The 20,984-nt window shown below is 34.2% G+C and overlaps 2 protein-coding genes across 2 annotated transcripts; one reads left to right on the top strand and one right to left on the bottom strand.

Annotated features, from left to right (window-relative positions):
• Positions 1 to 4,617: 4,617 nt before the first annotated feature.
• On the top strand, positions 4,618 to 7,433 carry LOC125191100 (heptahelical transmembrane protein 2-like). Its single transcript, XM_048088561.2, has 3 exons — positions 4,618 to 4,949; positions 5,038 to 5,164; positions 5,240 to 7,433. Exons 1-3 carry the CDS (start codon positions 4,732 to 4,734, stop codon positions 5,903 to 5,905), a joined length of 1,011 nt encoding a protein of 336 aa, XP_047944518.1. The 5' UTR covers positions 4,618 to 4,731; the 3' UTR covers positions 5,906 to 7,433.
• Positions 6,022 to 20,499, bottom strand: LOC125191099 (protein REDUCED CHLOROPLAST COVERAGE 2-like). The gene is made up of 23 exons (XM_048088560.2): positions 20,203 to 20,499; positions 20,048 to 20,109; positions 16,392 to 16,484; positions 14,483 to 14,555; positions 14,025 to 14,330; positions 13,804 to 13,868; positions 13,581 to 13,712; positions 13,415 to 13,456; positions 12,818 to 13,342; positions 12,571 to 12,728; positions 11,899 to 12,388; positions 11,429 to 11,491; positions 11,240 to 11,341; positions 10,629 to 10,949; positions 10,475 to 10,567; positions 10,285 to 10,386; positions 10,066 to 10,170; positions 9,650 to 9,783; positions 9,281 to 9,464; positions 9,047 to 9,178; positions 8,858 to 8,970; positions 8,591 to 8,672; positions 6,022 to 8,512 (listed from the first exon to the last, which is right to left on the bottom strand). Exons 1-23 carry the CDS (start codon positions 20,270 to 20,272, stop codon positions 6,446 to 6,448), a joined length of 5,514 nt encoding a protein of 1,837 aa, XP_047944517.1. The 5' UTR covers positions 20,273 to 20,499; the 3' UTR covers positions 6,022 to 6,445.
• Positions 20,500 to 20,984: the final 485 nt, after the last annotated feature.

The following is a 20,984-nucleotide window of genomic DNA, read 5'->3' as shown; positions in this document are numbered from 1 at the left end:
CGTACTTAGACGTCGCCGGCGCCGGCAAGTGGTTTGACGGAGGCGCTTTGCATCTATGAGGGGCAGTTTGGGAATTTTAAAATAACCCCACATGTACGGATTTGTACGGCACACATGTTACTAGGTTGGAAATTTCAACGCGGCATACAAATTACAAATCGGCATCCTTCATGTTAAAGTTAAACTTTGCTAATTGCCTAATTCACTCCCATCAAAAAAAGTATGTCATTCTTTTTTCATTTTAGTTCGTTAGTTAAAAAGTCATTTTTATTTTTGATAAATTTTTTTTTCTTGTAAGACGTGTCTCATTCTTCGTCAAGTAATACTCTCACACTACAATATTTCAATTACTTCTTTTTTTTCTATATCTTTTATACTTTATCAATTTCACATTATAAGTTGTATCATCCTCAAAATCGTTATTTTTATAGAATAGAGAGAGCATACTTATTGCAGTACTATATTCGTTATCTTCAACTTAAGTAGGCCGACATTTAATAACATAAGCTTCGATTTCATATATTATGGTTTTTCTCGGACAGAAGGCTGATCTCTATAAATATAGAAAATGGTTCCGTTGCAAATTTTGTTAAAATGAGAACTCTGATGATAGAAAATTATACAACGTAATTATAGAGACATAATAGTGAATAAGAAATTAATATTGATCAATTAATGAACTAATATTCGTCAAAGCACGAATATGTTTTGTGAGGTCGTCTAACATTAATCTATTTACAAATTAATATGGTCATGTGTTCTAACTTTAAGAAGAATTCTAGAATGAAATACGTGGTTGACCATTTTATACTTATATTACGACTATATGGATCTTCAACGATGATTAATGTGGCGTGCTTTCAGTAGCGGAGCCACATGGAAATAAGAGGTAGCACTCACTGTACCCCCAAAACTTGTGTTGATATAGTGTTTATACACAAAAATTCATAATTGGCATGCTTGTTTCAGTGGTTGTCATCTCTTACTTCGTAGTAAAAGCCCTTATGTTCAAGACAATTTGAACCCTTCAACAGCATAAAATGATCTTTTTATACCTTTCTTTATTCAAATCTTTTTATCATTTTTACATATTCTAACGTGGATTTCAAAATAGAAATCTATTACTCCCTCCGTCCCGGATAATTCGGGTCGCTTTGACCGTGCACGATTTTTAAGAATTGTAATGAAAAGTGAGTTGAAAAAGTTAGTGGAATGCGATTCCTACTTTTATATATTAGTTTGTAATAAAATGTGAGTAGGAATGAGTTATTGGAATATGAGGTCCACTACCAAATGGTAAAAGTGAAATGGGATAAATTATGTGGGACGGACCGAAATAGAAAAATGGGACGAATTATCCGGGACGGAGGGAGTATCATTTTTACATATTCTTATATGGATTTCAAAATAGACACCCACCTAATGTACAAATTAGGGGTGGGTAAACGGTTTTCGGTTAATCGGTTAACCGAGAACCGAACCGAAACCAGTCGGTTAGCGGTTAACCGATAACCGACATTTACGGTTATCGGTTCGGTTTCGGTTTTAAGTTTTGCTAAAAGTCGGTTATCGGTTATAACCGATAACCGTCGGTTATAACCGGTATCCGAATTAAATTCAATTTTAATTTCAATTATATGTTTATTTAATACTAGAATAAATTATAATTTACTTCAAACTTTGTCACAATGGAAGAAATTGTAATTTATATCTAAATTTTGTCTAAATCAATGTCAAAAAAAGTCCATTTTAATTTGTGTCACTATCAATTAGAGTATTATACTTATAAATTTATATCTCAAAGTCAATAAAGTTCTTAGGAATTACTATTTTAATTTTAAATATAGAATAACCCTTCACTTATTATTGGAGACAAGTTTTTAAAGTATAGAATATAGATTATGTAAAGTTCAAGTCTTTTAAAGTGCCTAAACAATTTATATATTACTTTTAAATAGGAGTATAATAATAATAACAATAACAATAATAATAATAATAATAATAATAATAATAATAAAAGTAGATGAAAAGTTAAAAGTTAAAACAATAAATAATTTTAAATTCAATTATATTTTTAATTAATAATAACAAAAATTGTAATTTACTTTTAAACTTTGTCACAATAGAAGAATCTGTAATTTACTTTTAAATTTTGTCAAAGTCTCATATTGCATATTTGCAATGTCAAAAAAATCTATTTTAATTTGTTACCTATTAGTTATTTATACTTATAAAGTTATAATATATCAAATTCAATAAAGTTTCTAAATATATTTTTAAAAACAAGATCTCTCAAAGTTAACAAGTGCTTAAGCAATACTACTAATTTAAAAATAAGATAACCTTTCACTTATTATTAGAGAAAAGTTTTCAAAATTTAGATCATTTAAAGTTTAAGTCTATTAAAGAGCCTAAAAAATATATCATACATGTATTGCTTGTAAATAGGAGTATAATAATAATAATAATGATAATAATAATAATAGTAATAGTAATAATAATAATATTAATAATAATAATAATAATAATAACAACAATAATAATAATAATAATAATAATAATAATAATAATAATAATAATAATAATAATAATAATCTGTAATTTACTTCTAAATTTTGTCAAAGTCTCATATTGCAAATTTGCAATGTCAAAAAAGTCTATTTTAATTTGAATTAATTTATTATGGTGTAGGATAAAATTGAATGATTATGACTAAAATGCAAAAAAATATGATAAAAAATTTGACGTTTTCGGTTTTACAATCATGCAAAAATGCGTAGAATTGAGAATACACAATATCAATTAACAATCTTTGTGAGAAAATTTCAGAATTTTATATATTATAGATTGAATCATTGAATTGAATGATTGATCATTGAAGGATGGCCGTGAAATAGTTAATTCAACTTTCGGTGATAAACTAATAGTGTGATTAGGTGTAGGTTGAGTTATCTATCACAACCTTAATCATGCAAAATAAACATTTGAATAAGTTAAATCAATTCGGTTAGTTCGGTTATAACTGAGAACCGACCGGTTCTAACCGAGTCGGTTAATTAAGTAACCGAACCGAAGATCGGGTCGGTTCCGGTTAGTTTTTTGAAGGCATTTTGGGGTCGGTTAACCGACCGAATAACCAGCCCTAGTACAAATCGTTAGTTTTCTATTTTATGAAATCTTTTATGTATTTTTAAATTCTTAATTCTTTGATTTTTTTTAAATATTCGAATGCATTTGAAACCTACACAATTTATATACTCCATATCTTTTTTTGTTTTTTCAAATATTTTAAAACATTTTTTATATCTTCATTCATTAGCTTTTTAAAAAAATTTAATTTCACATCATTTCGTCATAATATATAATTAGTTTTTATTTTTCAATTCTCTTCTAATGCACATCTTTATTATGTTTTTAATGACAAAATTAAAATCATAAATTTTGATTGAGAAAACAAATAAAAATCATGGATCCACCACTGCGTGCTTTTGTAGGTGGATGAGTGGGTCGAACCCTCAAATGCCTGGTAGCTTTTCCAGATGTGCTCCAGCCTGCTAAGCGTACAACACATGAAGACGGTGAAAATGGATAAACAAGAAACCTACCATAGATGGCATTGCCCCAGAACATGTGTGCTTGAGTTGAAATAAAAATATTTCTGCTGCATATCACAATTTTTGATACATGATATGTAGTTAAAAATACTAGGGACCAAATCTTGTCCATTAGATTAAAAATGGAAGATGAGATTCAAAACAGTAAGGTCAATTTTAAGATAACATTGCATGCACTAACTCTTTATATCCACTTTCCTTAGCATTTCTTAGAACCAGATTCTGATCAACTTGTGACAATTAATGATTGACGGAGGGTACTACTCCCTCGGTCCCCAAAGAGTATGAACTTTGGATTCGGCACAAGTTTTAATAAATAAGGGAAAAGTAAGTGAGAGAGAAATGGTAGTGGAAATAATGTTAGTGGAGAGTGGGGTCTACATTATTATAATGATATAAGCGTTAATGGTAATGGTATAAGTTGTAAATAAAATGATGTGTAAGAGTAGTATGTTGTTTGAAATTTTCAAAATTAATAGATGGAGTATAATATTTCATTTTACTACTAAATTTCCAAACAATGGCTAGATTAAAACATGCTTAATAGTAAAAAAAAAATTCCTATCCATGTCATTTGACTCATACTAGTATAATTTTTATATTTTATCAATTAATAGATTGTATGTAAATAAAATTGAACCAGCATCTCAACATTAGGATCAAGTTAAAATTTTTCATATAATTATTGTTAAATTAGAAAATTTAGAAGTTCACGTTGAGCTAGAATCAAAAAGTAAGATTTGTAACATCATCCTCTGATAGTTGTAGGAATCAAACAAGTACTGAGTTGAATGATGTAGTAGATATAAAAGTAGTTTCCTTGTTGAGTTGAGAAGGAGAGTTATATTAACTTTGTTTATGCTGAGAATGATAGAGAAGCGGTTATAACTGCAAGAGAAGGAATGTAGGGTGGCAGCTTATTTGCTATTTATAAGGACGCCTATATATAGCTATACACAAAGTGTGTATAAATACGCATCCGCATGATTGCAGATGGCGACAAATATCCTCGGTGAAGATCTCACCGGGAAAGAGAGAGCTCGTGTTTCCTTTTTCCGGTGTAGATCGATTGATCGTGACAGTAATGACGATTGCGTAGTGAGCTAGAAATTGCGTGATGACGATTTTGCCGAAGCAATTTTCAGCGGCTTGCGACTGTTACAAGAGGCGGAAGGTGGTCGCGAATTGTGATGCGGCATTGATCAATTTCGAGGAGCTGCCCGAGTACATGAAGGATAACGAATTCATCCGGAATTATTACAGATGCGAATGGCAGTTGAAAGATGTTGCTCTCAGCATTTTCTCTCTGCACAATGAATCCCTCAACATTTGGACGTCTGTGCTTCTTCCATTTTTGTTGTTGATTTCGTAAATTATGTATCGTATCGGTTGATTCACACGTTTGGGAAAATGACACTCGCAGGCATTTAGTCGGATTTATGATGTTCTCAAAGATGATGATAATGAGTTTGAACGAAAAAACGAGCCTCGGAAATGTTATGGCGGTCTTCTTCGGGAGCGGAAGTGATGGATGGTTGTCAATGATAACTGTCAGCTCTCTCTTGAATCTCTCTCTTGATTCTCTCTGAAGAATGTATTTGAAGAAAAATATTTGGTTGTTGCAGGATTCCTACATAGGAAAGGTAGCTGGATTAGGAAGCTTGCATACACAAGAAGAGCATGCTACTTCAGTTCCTATATGGCCATGGCTGATTTTCTTGAGTGGAGCAATGATCTGCTTGATTTTCAGCTCAGTTTCCCACCTCTTCGGCTGCCATTCCCGGCGCTTCCACTACTTCTTCTGGCGGCTCGACTACACGGGCATCTCCATCATGATAGTCTGCTCCTTCTTCACCCCAATCTTCTACATCTTCGCAGACCAACCATACTGGCGCTTCTTCTACCTCTCCACGGTCACCTTACTTGGCGCTGCTGTAGTTGTGACCCTGCTCGCCCCCTCGCTAGCGACTGGCCGCACCAGGTCTTTCAGGGCTACCCTCTTCCTCTGCATGGGGTTCTCGGGTGTGGTCCCAGCCACCCACGCTGTGATCCTCCACTGGGATCAGCCGCAGATACGCGTGTCCCTCATGTACGAGGTCGTCATGTGGCTCATGTACGGAGCTGGAGCCCTTATCTACATCACTCGGGTTCCTGAGAGATGGAAGCCCGGTGCGTTTGATATTGTTGGCCATAGTCATCAGATCTTCCATGTTTTTGTCGTCGCTGCTGCGCTTGCTCACTGCGCTGCCAGCCTCATGATCATGGACTGGCGGCGCAGCTTGCCGCCCTGAGATTCTTGCTTCTTCTCTGGTTTAGTTTTTCTACATGTTAGATATAGGCAAATGAGAATGATGAGCCACTCAGTGTAACATTAGTCAATTAATGGCTCTTCAAAAGTAAATAGATATTCAGCAGAAAAAGTCGCCTGTTATTTAAGCTTACTCACATATAAACGTATCTGAAAAATGAGCAGAATAGGAATCTATGTCCATTTATTACAGAGGATTTAGTGTCACGTCAAAACTTGACTATCACAAAACGGCACAAGTTAGCGCGTATTGAACCGATCAGCAGGTACAAAGCAGTTCCTGTCGATTCCAACTGCGTAGTGAAGTATTTGAGCTGTCGGCAAATTGCTGCATCAGTTCTTGAAGATCAAAAATCTCTGTTGCTTTGCCTGACTTGATGACTTTTCACCAAACGAGCTAGAACAATTCTGGTTTCATACAGAACTTTCACCAAGAGGAAAGAAACATTCCCCGATTAAGAGACTTGCCTACAAAAATATATACTCAGTGAACTCAGTAGCATCTGCTTCTCCATATTTGTATTCACCCCAAGATTTGATTGTCTTTCTTTCTACATCCACCAATGTCAGTGCTCTTACCAGCTGGAGGAATGGCATTAGGAGAATCTGCATCTGCGTCAGTACACTCTCCTCCATGTTGACAATCATTATTCTTTACTGTCTGTTCAGAATGAGTTTTTTCATCAATATTTTCAGTTGTTTCCAAGGGGATTATAGTTGAGTCTGTCGATGATTCAGGTACATTCCCCTCTGCCATGGCATGATGACTCACTTCTTCATCAACTTCAGTATTCTCTTCTGCGGGAGACTCTGTTGGATCTTCTGAAGGTACTGGGAGTCCATCTTGAGTTTCAGGCATACCATTTGGTAATGGTGGGAAGCCATCATGTAACATTCCCACTCCATTTGGTGATATAGGATACTCATGTGAGGTAAAAGGAATGCCATTTTGTGTGGCAATATAACCATTGGGAGCAACTGGATAGCCACTTGTAACCCATGATTGGCCAGGTACAAATTCATTCGCGTGTGGATTCATTATTCTTGGAGCGTTGAAATGATTTGGGTCCCCGTTGTTTTCAGCAATCTGGAAAGCAGGCCTATTCCGCGGGACACGGCTGCCAGATCTGTTATAGCCACCTGAGAGGCGTGGACCATATGGAACTCTAGCAGTAGCAGATTGATGCGGCGACCTACGGGCAGGGTTAACTGTAAGCACTGGTGCTATATTCACTGGAGGTGGCAATATTCCACCATGCTCTGTATAGCCAGGCAGTGTTATAGATCCAAAAACTGGAACCATCGACGGAGTGTATGGAGGAGCTGCAGCAGATAGTTTCTTGGATGTTTCCTTTCCAATCTCTGTATCGACTTGCTTTTCAGCTTCAGTGGGCGACAAAGCGCCACTTCCATTAGCTTGGTTCCCTTCCTCATCCGTCAGCAAACCTACACTTTCACTTTCCTTACACGAACTAGCCTTGTTTTCTTCCTCCATCTTTTCCTTCAAACCAGAGGCATCATTCTCCACCAACTGAGTGGTAGTGTCCGTAGGGTCTGATGGAGATCCAAGATCGGGCACAAATTGAGTTTCTGATGCTTCTTTTTTGGAAGCAGTAGAACTTAGACTCACAGAGGAAGCAGAAGCCACAGCTCCTGAGCTTGGTTTGAGCCCATTGTCAGCTTCCATTGTTTCAACTGTCGTTTCTAGTTCACTACCATTTACATTATCTTTTGAATTTTCAAAAGCACCTTTAGTCGCATGTTGCTCCTTCCTAGTTCCATTCATCTCTTTTACCACCAGTTTTTGAATTTGATCAGCCTCCACTTTCTTTGATGTGGATAATGTCGTATCAAAGCTACTCGTCTCCTTGATCGCCATCAGATTTTCTGCACAGCTCTCCCCAGATTTCTTCTCCACAATAGCCTTTACAATAGTACCTGGTGGAGCTAAAGCTACCTCTTTGTACGAGAAAAGCTTTCCAGCAGCATGAACACTTGAACTAACAATAGAAGCTTTAGCAACTTCATCAAAACCTAGGATAGGACTATTAGGAGCTGATTTTGTGTCAGTCAATTTCTCTTTGGCACTAGCTGGTGAAGAAGGACCGTTGGGCTTCATCTTGAGGCTAGCACTCTTGACAAACTTTTTAGGACCCTGTGGAACCGGGCCAGATGAAGCTGCGCTTTCATTTGGACTTGTTCTAGGAGAGCTGAAACTATTTGGCTTACCTCTAGACTTAGATGGATGAGAAGAAACCAAAAAGTTGGTGTTCAATTTTGCAAGGCTTGGCCTCTTGGAAGCAGAGGGCTTGCGTCCCATAAGAGACCGCCCCTTAGCCTCTTGCCATCCTTCTTCCGAGATATCGTCCTTTTCAACATTTTCATTTTGGTCCAACAATGTTTTCTCTCCTACAAATGAATCCGTATTTTTAATCATGTCCAAAAACTGAGGCTCAGATTTGTTTTCCACTCCAGATCTATTTTCTTTATCACTGGAGTTCTCGGCCACAGGTTCACTTTTCAATGTGAACTCACACTTTTGATATTCATCCATTGCAGTTTCCGAGTTTGGACTAACTTTTCCCTTGAGCTGTATAATAGTTTCTTGGTCAGGGAATGCATCAGGAAAACAGAAAACAACAAAATATTTTAGAAACATGATTTCAACCTTGGCACGAGCTTGCTTCTTTAGGGCTTCTCTAGCTTTCATCTCTGCATCAGGGGTTATGTAGTCCAATAGGTCCGAAACACTGATTTCAAAGATGAAGACGAAAAGTGTTTCAAATCAGCTGTTTGAATAAATGTAGACTACTGAACAAATATTTTCATTCATCTGTACTGAGAGACTAAACCGCCATTAACTATTTGTCTTAGGAAGGTAAGACAAGAAAGCAAGTATATTTGAATTTACAAAATAAGTATAATGGATTCCAACCTCAAATGGCCTTTGCTAGAGATGGAGGCGTCTGGTTTTGGAGTGCCATTGCGTGCAGCTTCTTGCTGCTCCAGTGCCTTGGACTCAAAATATTCCAACCATGCAGCAGCATCCTGTAGATATTTCAAACAAGGTAAGTAAGTGGGGCACCTCCAAAGTCACTCTTTAATCATCAGGCATACGCATTACCTGTGTACGTAGATCTTCTGATCCTAGTTTAGCCTGCAGTATCTGAAGAGTAGTCTGTTCGTGCTGAACACTCAGAGAATATGCTTCCATCAATGAGAGAGCAATAGCAATAGCATGATAACTGGCCGCTGTCTGGAAAAGAAGCACATCATTCAGTAAAAGGAAACTTATGCCTTTTAGGCATTGCCATTCAGAAACAGTTACTGGAAGAGCTCTATAATGAAGGTCTATTACTTGTATATGATCAGCTCCTAGAAGTCTTTGGTTACACTTGAGAGCCTCATGGAGATATCTAAGAGCAACATGGACATTCCCCAGACCTTCTTCCATCATAGCGACGTTAATATAGGTGGCAGCAGTATTTGGGTGGGAAGGGCCGCAAGTTAGATGCAGGAGATACAATGCACGGTTGACATATCTGGGAAAAAAAAAAAGAAAAAAAAAAGATCCTCTCCGATCAGAAGAACTGATTAAGGATATCCAGAAAATCAAGGTTTTAGCTATTCGATGCTTGAATCTTCCATTGTTCCAATTTATGGTGATATTTTAGGCGTACATGTAGAAAGCCCAGAGTGAAAAGATACAGGGAATATCTTTACTTACTTCAGTGCCAGCTCAGTGTGTTGGAGTCTATAGTAGAAGACAGCTAAATCTCCATAGCTCTTCATTGTGTCTGGATGATCCAGACCAAGTTCTCTCTCGTTGATATCTAAAGCTTTTTGCTGGTAAATGGTAGCCTATATTTATATTATCATATGATAAAACAATCAGATCAGAAGTTTATTTACAAAATTTTTTTAAAATTAAGAGACAAAGCACGCAATATAGTTCAGCAAAAGAATGGGTGGAGTTTTTTTTGAGCTGCTAATTTGTAATGGAGAAGGCAGTGAAACATGCCCCTTTTATGTGACATTTCATGCTTGGCTTAACATTTTACATAGACTGTTAAAACAGTATTATGATTTGAAGGCTAAACAAGGACTCTTGATTTTTTGTAGATTGAATTTGTATCCTCATACCTGATTAAAATCCCCAGTGTGATAGAGCACCACAGCCAACAGACTATATGCCCCTGCTGTCATGCGATGATAAGGACCACAGACAGAAACCAGTTTCGCGAGTGCCTTCAAAAGATTAAATATATGTTCATCATACTCTTTTATCTCATTCCTGTGCATAGTTTTAACATTATTTAAAGCCTCTCGAAGGGTGGGGAACATATCAGGTTATTAACTGACCTTTGTTCCATAATTAACAGCATCCTCCAATTTTCCCTTGTCCAAGGAAGTCTTGGATGATTCCAAAAGTGTACGTCCATCGGCAGATGAGCAAGCAACATGCTGTTGGAAGACAAATGCTATGAGAACAACTTGAAACATCCACTGAAGGAAAATTTTCAATATTTTAAAATGATCACGAACAGCATACTTTATAAATAGGCACCAAGCTAATTATATCGGATTTCTTGAATGGGAAGGGAGAATCCATATCATAGTCTCTCGGAACAAGTTCAAGCCCAACCTGGAAAGAGATAAATTAGTAAAGCTGTGTTCTTACCTAACAGCAGTCTAAATTTGCGTACCTTGTGGCAGAGACCACGAAGAATGGCAAACTTTCGTATATCATTGCGTGTCACATCCTTCCATTGCCAGCCAAACCTCTTGAAAAGGAATGTCTCGACCCACTTCCATTTCAATTCATCAGCACTATTTACTTCTGCCTCACCATTTTGTGTGGCAGGTGTTCCCAGCAACAAATTCAGACAAGAAGCAATTGATGAAGCCATATTAGCAATATCATCAACTGCTGCTATAACAGCCTGTAGGATATGCTTATAAGCTCGAACAACCATCTCGTGAATACAAAGGGACTGAACATGAGGGAGCTTGTCTGCTAGTTCGACCTAATAAGGATGATTCACAAAGGAAATAAGTTTGAGAGGAACTCAATGGTTAACAATAACGCATAATGTGAGACAGACAAAAAGCAAACAGTGGAGCAAAGAGATCGTTTTAAGCCTGAACATAGCATTTGAGAAGTTTAAAGGAAAATTATTATCAATTCATAACATAAATGAACTAGATAGATTGATGCATGTGACATTGGAACCAATTAATATATACCATGGTTTGACAGGTATGAAATCTGTCAGGTCATAAACTACATATAAATAAGAACACTAAATGAAATTACCACACGGCCCAAGGAGCACATCCGCAAACCCCTAGTGTGCATGAAATCTGTCAGCGTCCTACCATCAACCGGTGAAAGCTCGAGTGACCCGAAATCAGTAACCTGTCAGAAGAATATGGAAGAAAATAATAAAGATCATTTCAGAGGTTCAACTTCCTGTTAAAGATATCTCCTGAATAAGAGAGTTACCAATTTTGGAAGGGCGGTTTCAGCATAGTATTTGTGTGCCATCCCAATCAACTCTTCAGGTGACTGCAAGCATCAATTTTCCAGAGAGATTATGTGTTTAACTTTGCCACTATCTATAAATGGAAAGGTTTTGTTTCATTTTGTAATTTTGTTACAATTCCAAAAGACCCTCCCTAGACTACGAATTTACCAGAACACCTCTTGAGAGATGTACACCGAAATACTAGCACAGCATAAAATATATACCCTCCGTCCCACTATCAGCGGCCTATATGAATTGGGCATGTAGATTAAGAAAGTTGTGTTCTGTGTATAAAGTGGTAGAGTCCATTAAAGACGACTAAACTTTTTGTGTTTACAAACTTCTGTTTTTTGGACTAGGCAACATATAATGGGACAGCCCAATAAGGTATATGTGCCACTTATAGCGGGATGGGGGAAGTAATTTATTACAAAAGCATAAAGGTGACCTTGAGGTGAAGACCAGTTTCTGATTCTTTAAGGCGCACATATGATGATTCGGGAAGCAAATTTTTCCACATAATCTCCTTGTCTGCTTTTCCAAAGTCCTTGTCTGCATCAACATTGTAATCAGCAGAAACTTCCTTGTTTGGGTCAGATTTATTTATTTTATTGTCTGACTTCTTTTTTATATCCTTCAGCAATCCAGCATTCTTTCCAAGACCCTTGACAGCTGGCTCAACTTTAACCTCTTCATTCTTTTTAGGCTCATCTTTACCTGAAGCCTGATTTTGCAAGTGGTGCACCCAACATGCACCAAGCTCCCATCTAATCGACTTATTAAGAGTTGAATCATCTTCCTGAAGTGTCTTTAAACTTTTGGTAAGCACCTGCGCTACCAAAGGCCAACTGGAGCCTAATTCCTCCATATTAGCACTTGGAACTCTTTGAACTGTGTTGGGTGATTGGGGCGTGGCTTTGTGCAACAGCATTCTTAAGCTGGAAATAAAAAAAAAATACTGATTCATTAGTCCAGGATCACATAACTCTGTCATGGTATTTTTGTAGCAATAGTAACTAAGTTTTTTCACGCATATAGAATTTGAACAGGATGAATAGTCTTTCCAAAGGTAGAAGAATCTAAAAAATAACAAACATCAAGTAGAGCTATCTCTACTGACCTATTAATATTTAATGCATTGGCTCCTCCTTCAGGATGGTCTTCAATGTTAACATCCTGAGGAATGGCTTTGCCGTTCCAATTTACCTCCGCTGTCACTTTAACAATGGCTGTGTGCCCACAGTGCCTAACAACGACAACACCTAAAGTAGAAGTATCCTGTATAAACCAGTGATCTCACCATAAGAAAATAACTTCGGGCATTGCTGGAAATTAGAAGAGAGAGATTAATGGTTACTAATACGAACATGTACTGTTGCATTTTCATCTGCAGTTATGCCTTTCAGCAAGTTTCTTTGGGTTACTTCTTCGTGTGTGACTCCAAGAACCTTGCTCCCATCATTTTTGCTATCCAACTTGGTGCTTCCATCTGGGGGATCTTTTGTGACGCTAATGAGTAGGTCTCCAATTCTTTCCTCGTGTAAAATTGGTGAACCAGAATTGCTTGCAGACTGCTGATTCTTGTCTATTAGCTGCTTTATTGCAGCAACAGCTCTGAAAACCGAAACATCAACAAGTAGACTGTGAACAAGAAAGGCTTTCCTATCTCTTAGTTGGCGCTCCTCTGGAGTTTTACACGGCATTGCTGCCAAGATAGCGAGGTCCTTTGCCCACAGCCTATGCTCGTGCTTCCCATCTCTTCCTTGTCCGCCTCCACTTCCTCCCCAACTCTCATCTTCAATAGGAAGTGGAGGGAACACAGAGGGGTTCTCACTAACAAGAGAGGGTACTAACCAAGTGTTTGCTCGAAAACCATATGGAAGATTCCCAAACTGAGAGATTACAGATAAGATTATTCATATGTGCCAAATTCATTTTAGATTTTCAAATTCTAAATCACTCACTCTGTTGTGCTCGGTGAAAGCTTTCATAAGAGCCTTAAATGCCTGAACCAAATGGATAAAACAGAAGTAGACGAACTTGAGAGAATTATCAGATGCAGACATACTTGAATTACAGTATTTCAAGATGAGGAGAAGCTCAAAAGGATAACATTTTGTCCTCACTTACAGAATCAAAAACTCTGCTTATCTGCTTCAGAAGACCAGCTAATGAGTGGCTTACAAGATTACGCTTTCCAGCCGGATAAAAACCTTTTCGAGAGGCAACTATTGTTGTGGCCTTCCCGGTGGAAATCCGTACCTGAATTCAAAAATTGATAGGAAAAATAGCACTAGTTCATAAGAAAAAAATTAAACAAAATCACTATGAGCAACTAGTTGCAGATGCTAACATCAATTTGAAATAAATCCTCCTCTGTTTTCTCCTCAACAAACGGTCGATTTGATCTCCTAATATCTGCAACATTGAGGATTTATTGGTAAGCAATGAATACTAGTAGTAGAGATGCTCAATTTGTTCACATAAATTTCTGGAAATTATACAAACAAAACATTTCTGGAAATCAAAACAATGGAATTATGAGAATTGAATACTCGAACACGACGAGCTCACATTGAATCGGTGGAGTGAGGTGAGAGAACGAGAAGAAGTCGTAGAACTGCCCCACCCTTGGCGGAGGGTACATCACTGACGCCGCGGTTTCTCCCTTCGCCGCCGCATCCGAAACCTCCGGCGTGGTCGAAACGGCAGATTTGGGTTTCGGAGCTGCATTGTGGGAACCGGAATTCGAGTCAAGAGAACCGGGTTCTTTAGTTCCGGTTTTTGGAGAAGTGAGTGAACCGCTGAAATGGGTAGTGCACGCCACAATATCTAAGAGCCGTCTAATATGATCCACAGCATACCGCTCTGTGTACTCCTCTGCACCGAATCAACTTGTTATTTTTAATCTAACAAATTACAAAATCAAAAGCTAATTTATTATTTTAAATTTGTTTATTATCTTATCTTATAAAGTATGGTCAAAGGAAAATTGTATGTTTAAAACGTACACACATAGTGATATAATATACCTTCGACGATAGTTAGGTAATATGGCTTGAGAGCTACAATCTCCACTGAATCGTTTAATTTTGCACCACGAACCTGCTCCCACCAAAATATAGATAAAAATTATTATGATTAGGTTATTATATTTTTTTAGTAATATATGATGTACTATAATAATATCGTATTCCTTGCACACGTACAAATTTATTGGTTGAAGATGTATTTTTTCAATTTCTAGAGTATGAAATTTTGAGAAGATTATTTTCCATAGTTTGGTATGATTATAAGGCATTTGTATAAATATTTGTTTGCATATGATATCGATTATTTAATAACAATTTTGAACATTTTAGAAGACTAAAAAAATTTGTATAAATATTTGTTTGCACATAATATCGATTATTTAATAACAATTTTGAACATTAGAAGACTAAAAAAACGCAATTACGTATAAAATTTAAGAGTGAACTATAAAATTAGTCCCTAGATTATGCGTTTATCTCGCCAATGAACTCTGGACTTTAAAAATATCCCCAGACAATCTTGGACTAAGCGTTTATCTCGAAAATGATCATTTTTCACTGTTTCGTGACGAAAATACCCTTTTGGGAGGTTTTGGGGAGTTTGGGCAATTTGGTCTTTTTATATTTTAAATTTGATATTATTTCAGTGATGTACTAAATCTGATATTATTTCAAAATTATTATTCTTCTTCCCTTTTGTCATCCTTCACTTTGTTTCTTTATTTCAATATTAGATTTAATCTTTAAAATTAAATTTTAAATTTCAATTTTTAAATGTCAATAAATATTTTTAATTATTAAAATTACTATTAAATAACAAATTAATAGTTTTAATCAATATTTGATAGTGTCTAATATTTAATCAATAAGGTACAATGACACCTTAGTTTTAATCATAAATAGATCATATAACACGATTTATTCCGAAATAAATATGCATCTAATGTAACACTAATATAAATATCGTTTATTAATTTGAAAACAATCAAAATTAACTAGAAAATTTCAACAAAAATTCTCCTATATCAAATTTTTAGTAGTATCAAATTTTTAGTCAACTTCATAATATTTTTAGTCAAATTCTCCTATGCATTAGATGCATATTTATTTCGGAATAAATCGTGTTATATGATCTATTTATGATTAAAACTATTAAATATTGATTAAAACTAAGGCGTCATCGTACCTTATTGATTAAATATTAGACACTATCAAATATTGATTAAAACTATTAATTTGTTATTTAATAGTAATTTTAATAATTAAAAAAATTTATTGATATTTAAAAATTAAAATTTAAAATTTAATTTTATAAAATTAAATCTAATATTGAAATAAAGAAACAAAGTGAAGGATGAAAAAAGGGAAGAAGAATGATAATTTTAAAATAATATCAAATTTAGTACATCACTGATATAATATCAGATTTAACATGTAAAAAGACCAAATTGCCCAAACCCCCAAAACCTTCCAAAAGGGTATTTTCGTCACGAAACAGTGAAAAAAGACCATTTTCGAGATAAACGCTTAGTCCAGGGTTGTCTGGGGATATTTTTAAATTTCAGGGTTCATTGGCGAGATAAACGCATAGTCTAGGGATTATTTTTGTAGTTCACTCAAAATTTAATAATAATATTAGTATAATAATGATAACATTTTTAGATATTTCATTTTATGTCCTTAAAAAAAGATATTTCATTTTATGTTATGTTATGAAATGCCATTGACTTTGAGATATTTCATTATCTTCATATTTAAATCGAAACATAATTAACAATGTTGGGATTGTAAAATCAAAATTAATTAAAAAATTAATACTTATATTTTTAGATTTTTTTGTTCGTGTAAAATAATAAATTTGCCAAAAATTTCGATAATTAAATTTTATTCTTACAGAAATGATAGATACCTCGTGGGACAGAGAGTAATTGGTCAAGTGACACGTGTCAACATGGACAGCCAATAGTTTCCTGACGTCTAAAATCCTATCCGTTGATATTCCCTGTAATTCAATGGCATCACGTCATTGTCAAGTTTGCATACAAAAATTGTCACATGAGGTATGTAGACTATAGACTTAGGTAAAGTTGCCAGAAAATTATATTACTAAAATTTTATCAAATTCTATGTCATTCCGCAATTTTAAAAATTAATTGAAAAAATATAAAGTTTGGATTTATTCATAATTATCTCTCGTGGAAAGTTTAATGAATTTATATGATATGACAATCGTGAAAATATACATAAAATTCAATGTTAGTGAGTTAAACGATGTTGTCTATTCACAAAGAAAATAATTTCATTTGAAAAAACATCTACAATATATTTCCCGTAGGTGATCGAATTTTCTCATATATGAATGTAACAAAAACTTCATAATTTATAGGTGATTGAAATGAAGAGATTAATTTTGTTCTAAATCCGAAAAGAAAATATCATAGTTTTGATAAATTTAAAACAATGTAGATATCTTAAATAAGACGGACAAAATAATTATTTATTCTCTAAACATGCCAAATCAGATAGTAACGATATATATTTCCCACGTTCATGCATTGATTTGTGAATGACTCAATTAAATGTATGTGCGAGAAAATTTAGTATTCTATTTGTCCATAATAAGAGTCACATTTTGCTATTTTGGTATGTCTTATAATAAGAGTCACATTTTACTTTTATTATAAATGGTAAATAGGTCTCATATTCCACTAACTCATTTCACTTACATTCTACGTGAAACCAATATAAAAAAGTAAATCCCACACATATTTATTTCAACTAAGACCTTTAGGCACTGTTTGATAGCTGCGTTACAGCTAAATAACTATGATTTATCTGGGGTTTAGCTGTGTGTTTAGTAGCTAGAATATTACAAATCTGTATGGTGTTTTGTATCCGGCCCGGATGAAGCCCACTCAAAAACCTGCGTTTCAAGCAGTTATGTAACCATCCATTTGCCTAAGGTACAAATCTAGTCTACGGTCTACCTAGTTAGTTTTAGAAAAATACAATTTTACCTATCAATTTTATCCATATATATCTATACACTACTATGGTTACACACATACATACTTTAATTATATTTTAATAGAACAAATACTCTCCCCGTATTCGAAAAATAGAAACATTTGAAACGGCATAGGTTTTAATACACAATTGGTAAAGTAAGTGAGAAAATTTGGTAAAGTAAGATAGAGGAAAAGAAAAATGAGTAAAGTAAGAGAGGAAGAAAAAAAGTAGTGAAAATAGAGTTAGTGGATTGTAAGGTCCATATCCTAAAATAGAAAAATTCTAAAGTTTCTATTTTTAAGGAACAATCCAAAATAGAAATAGTTGCTATATTTAAAAATGGAGGGAGTAATAATTATTGTAATTAATGATGTGCAATAATATAATAAAACAAGAACTCAACTATAAAATTATTCATATAATTAATGTACGATGAGAAATGCTAACTATAATACTAATATGCTTGTGTATTTTTAATATACATAAAATATTTTATAAAAATAAAAGTAACAAATTTAGTTACGATCATATTTATTTAATGTCCCATTTTTAGCATTTTTTATATAATAATTAAGAAATAGTATGCTTGAATATTTTTCATATGCATAAAATCATAAAATAAAAAATAAAATTAACAAATTTATTATGAAGCACGGTCATTTTTAACATTTAATGTAATAAACAATGGTATGCATGGGTATTTTTCATTGTCAACAAATCGTCAAATCATCCAAAATTAAGGCAACATGAGGATGGTTTAATCATTAAGTTAAATTAATAAAGATAATTTTGACAGCCCTAATTTTTATCTTAACTTATTGTACCAAAAATCTAAATAGGATAGTCAAACACCCAATTAAGATACATTAAGTAATCGAAATTATAATAACTATCATTATTTGTATCATGTCTAGTCGAAACATAACATAGTTACCAAACGATGCTTAGGATCTTATGTAGCTATGGTTTGCAATGATAATATTACGTCCTCAAAGAGTATGAACTATTTTCTTTTTTGTCTGTCCCTGAAAAGTATGAACTTTCTAATTTTGGAAAATTCAAACAACATATTATCCCTACATATCATTTTATTTACAACTTATACCATTATCATTAACAATTTATATCATTACAATAATGTGGACCCCACTCGCCACTAACATTATTTCCACTACCCTTTTGGGTTAATTAACATACATTGAGAATTAATCATGATAACTAATTTAAATTATTTTATTATCCTCAAATTTTTTCACCAGTATTTTATTACGGGTAAAATTTAAATTTAAATACAAATTACCAAATATAAAGTTTAAATATTTATTTTATTTATCGTATATATTCCTTCCATCCGCGAATAGGAGTCACATTTCTTCCGGTACGGATTTTAAGAAATGTTGAAAAAATTGGGGGGAAAAAAGTTAGTGGTATATGAGTCTCACTTGTATATACATACTCCCTTCATTCCATACAAATAGTTCATATTCATTTATGACAATTTTTCTCCGTTTTCTTTTACTTTACTAATTATGCATTAAAAGACGTGTCAACCCTAAATGACTTATTTCTATGAGAAAAGAGTATTAGTTTTAAATAAAATGTGAGCGAAATGAATTAGTGGATTGTGGAGCTTATTACTCCATCTGTCCCTAAAAGTTTGTCACATTATTTTTTGCACTTGTTTTGTAAAAATAATAATAAATAGTTAAAGTCAAGGGAGGGTGAAATAAGAGAGATAATAATGTAGAGAAAAGCCTTAACTAAATTATCCTCTCTCTTACTTTAAACTTTCCTCACTCTAACTATTTATTACTATTATTTTTATAAAATGAGTACATAAAAGAATGTGACAAACTTTCGGGGACGTGGGAGTACCATTTATAGTATAAATGAACCGATAGTCCTATTCACAAACGGTCTGAAATAAAAAAAATAGGACTCCTATTCACGGACAAAGAGAGTATTAAGACCATCTCCAACCATTTACACCAAACTCAAACTCATTTTTAAGTATACGTCACACCAAAAAGTAGTTTTACTCCAACCATTTACATCAAACTCAAAATTTACACCATTTTTGAGTTTTTATCTCGGAAATTTTTTGCAGTAACACTATATTTGGTGTTGTTTCACAAAAAACACCAAAAGTGAATTTGAGTTTGGTGTATGATTGGAGAATATTTCTACACCAAAACTTATTTGTGGAGTATGCAGGTTGAAGATGGTCTAAATCCTCAATCTTATTAGTTTATTACCACAAAACTGAACAATTCATCTCATTTATTAACTAAGTAAATCTCAACTCGACTAATAACTTATCTCATTGTAATATTTCTCAAAGGTCCGACACATGCAATCGCGTATCAAGATGAAAATGTGGTAACTTAGTGCACTTGATATATTCGTTAATCATTACTCTTATTAAAAAGCGTTACAATTAAGAATTAAATAATAACTTAATCACTCTCCCCACAAACACGAAAACAATACGGCTATATTTCAAAAATAAAATGTGAGAAAAGTAGTTTTATTAATATGGATGGAATGAATACATACCTTCAATGTGACTTGTGAATCCTCTGGTGTCTCTACAGTTATTTCTATTACAGCTGGTAAAACTGCAAAAACGAAAAACAAGAATAAATATTTTAGTATATGTTGCCAAGGAGTTACCATAGGTACAAACACAAAAAAGAGGATAATAACCAAACCTTTCTCTTCTTTCTTCTTCTTGTCTCCTTTGGCTTTGTGGGGTTTAGTCTTACCGGTTTTAGGAGCCATTGTTATGTTTTTTTAGAAGAAACAATGTGGAACAGAGGTGGGAAAAAGGAATGAAGCTAAGTGATTGAATTCTGGAAATAATCACATAAACACATATATTTAGTGTTACTCTAAGAGGTGAGCTCGGGAAGTAGGCCGGGCCAAGAGCGAGAGGCCGAGAGAGAGTTGTACTAAATTTTAGTGAATTTTTTTAGGGGATATTGAATAAGATAGGATAAGGTAACAACACATAACCCACAATCCTATTTTTTTCCTTATATATAAGTTAAATATTACACATACATCAATAACAATGTAAGGCTGCAATTTCCTCACCTCTCATCTCTCTCTCTCACAAAGATGGTGCGGGCCCCACTTTTCTAAATTAAAATTGATTATATTATTTCAATTGAAAATTATTAATCAAACATAACTTATCTTATGAAGATTAGTAGTATCTTTTAATTTAGATTTCAGAATTAAACAAAATCTGTTATTAAGATCAAATACTAGTACTTAATACTATAGTATTAAACTAATGTTAAAATAAGTTTGATCTTTTACCAAAATATTTGGTTGATGGAAATAAAACAAAAGAAGGGAATGGTGTTTTGGCTTTATTTATGAGATAAGATTTAAGTTAAGCGGATAAAATGATAGATTTTGCGCGCTTAAGTTTAAGCCACGTCTGTAGTCGTGGATTGAGGTTGTTTCCAGAGTCTATTGTCTACTA

Source organism: Salvia hispanica, chromosome 5 (genome assembly GCF_029641045.1).
Source record: "Salvia hispanica isolate PSC_SH4W2 chromosome 5, Shi_PSC_v1, whole genome shotgun sequence".
Lineage (NCBI taxonomy): Eukaryota > Viridiplantae > Streptophyta > Magnoliopsida > Lamiales > Lamiaceae > Salvia > Salvia hispanica.
Note: the sequence above shows the minus strand (reverse complement) of the source record. Positions and strands in the feature narration are given on the sequence as shown.

Excerpts from the sequence above, each read along its gene's own strand:
- LOC125191100 (XM_048088561.2), top strand. The coding sequence starts at position 4,732 with ATGACGATTTTGCCGAAGCAATTTTCAGCGGCTTGCGACTGTTACAAG. Across the intron at positions 4,950-5,037 it reads GAATCCCTCAACATTTGGAC|GCATTTAGTCGGATTTATGA; the intron begins GTCTGTGCTTCT and ends TGACACTCGCAG. Across the intron at positions 5,165-5,239 it reads GATGGTTGTCAATGATAACT|GATTCCTACATAGGAAAGGT; the intron begins GTCAGCTCTCTC and ends TGGTTGTTGCAG.
- LOC125191099 (XM_048088560.2), bottom strand. The coding sequence starts at position 20,272 with ATGGCTCCTAAAACCGGTAAGACTAAACCCCACAAAGCCAAAGGAGAC. Across the intron at positions 13,869-14,024 it reads CCTCACTCCACCGATTCAAT|ATATTAGGAGATCAAATCGA; the intron begins GTGAGCTCGTCG and ends TCAATGTTGCAG. Across the intron at positions 11,342-11,428 it reads AAACCGCCCTTCCAAAATTG|GTTACTGATTTCGGGTCACT; the intron begins GTAACTCTCTTA and ends TTCTTCTGACAG.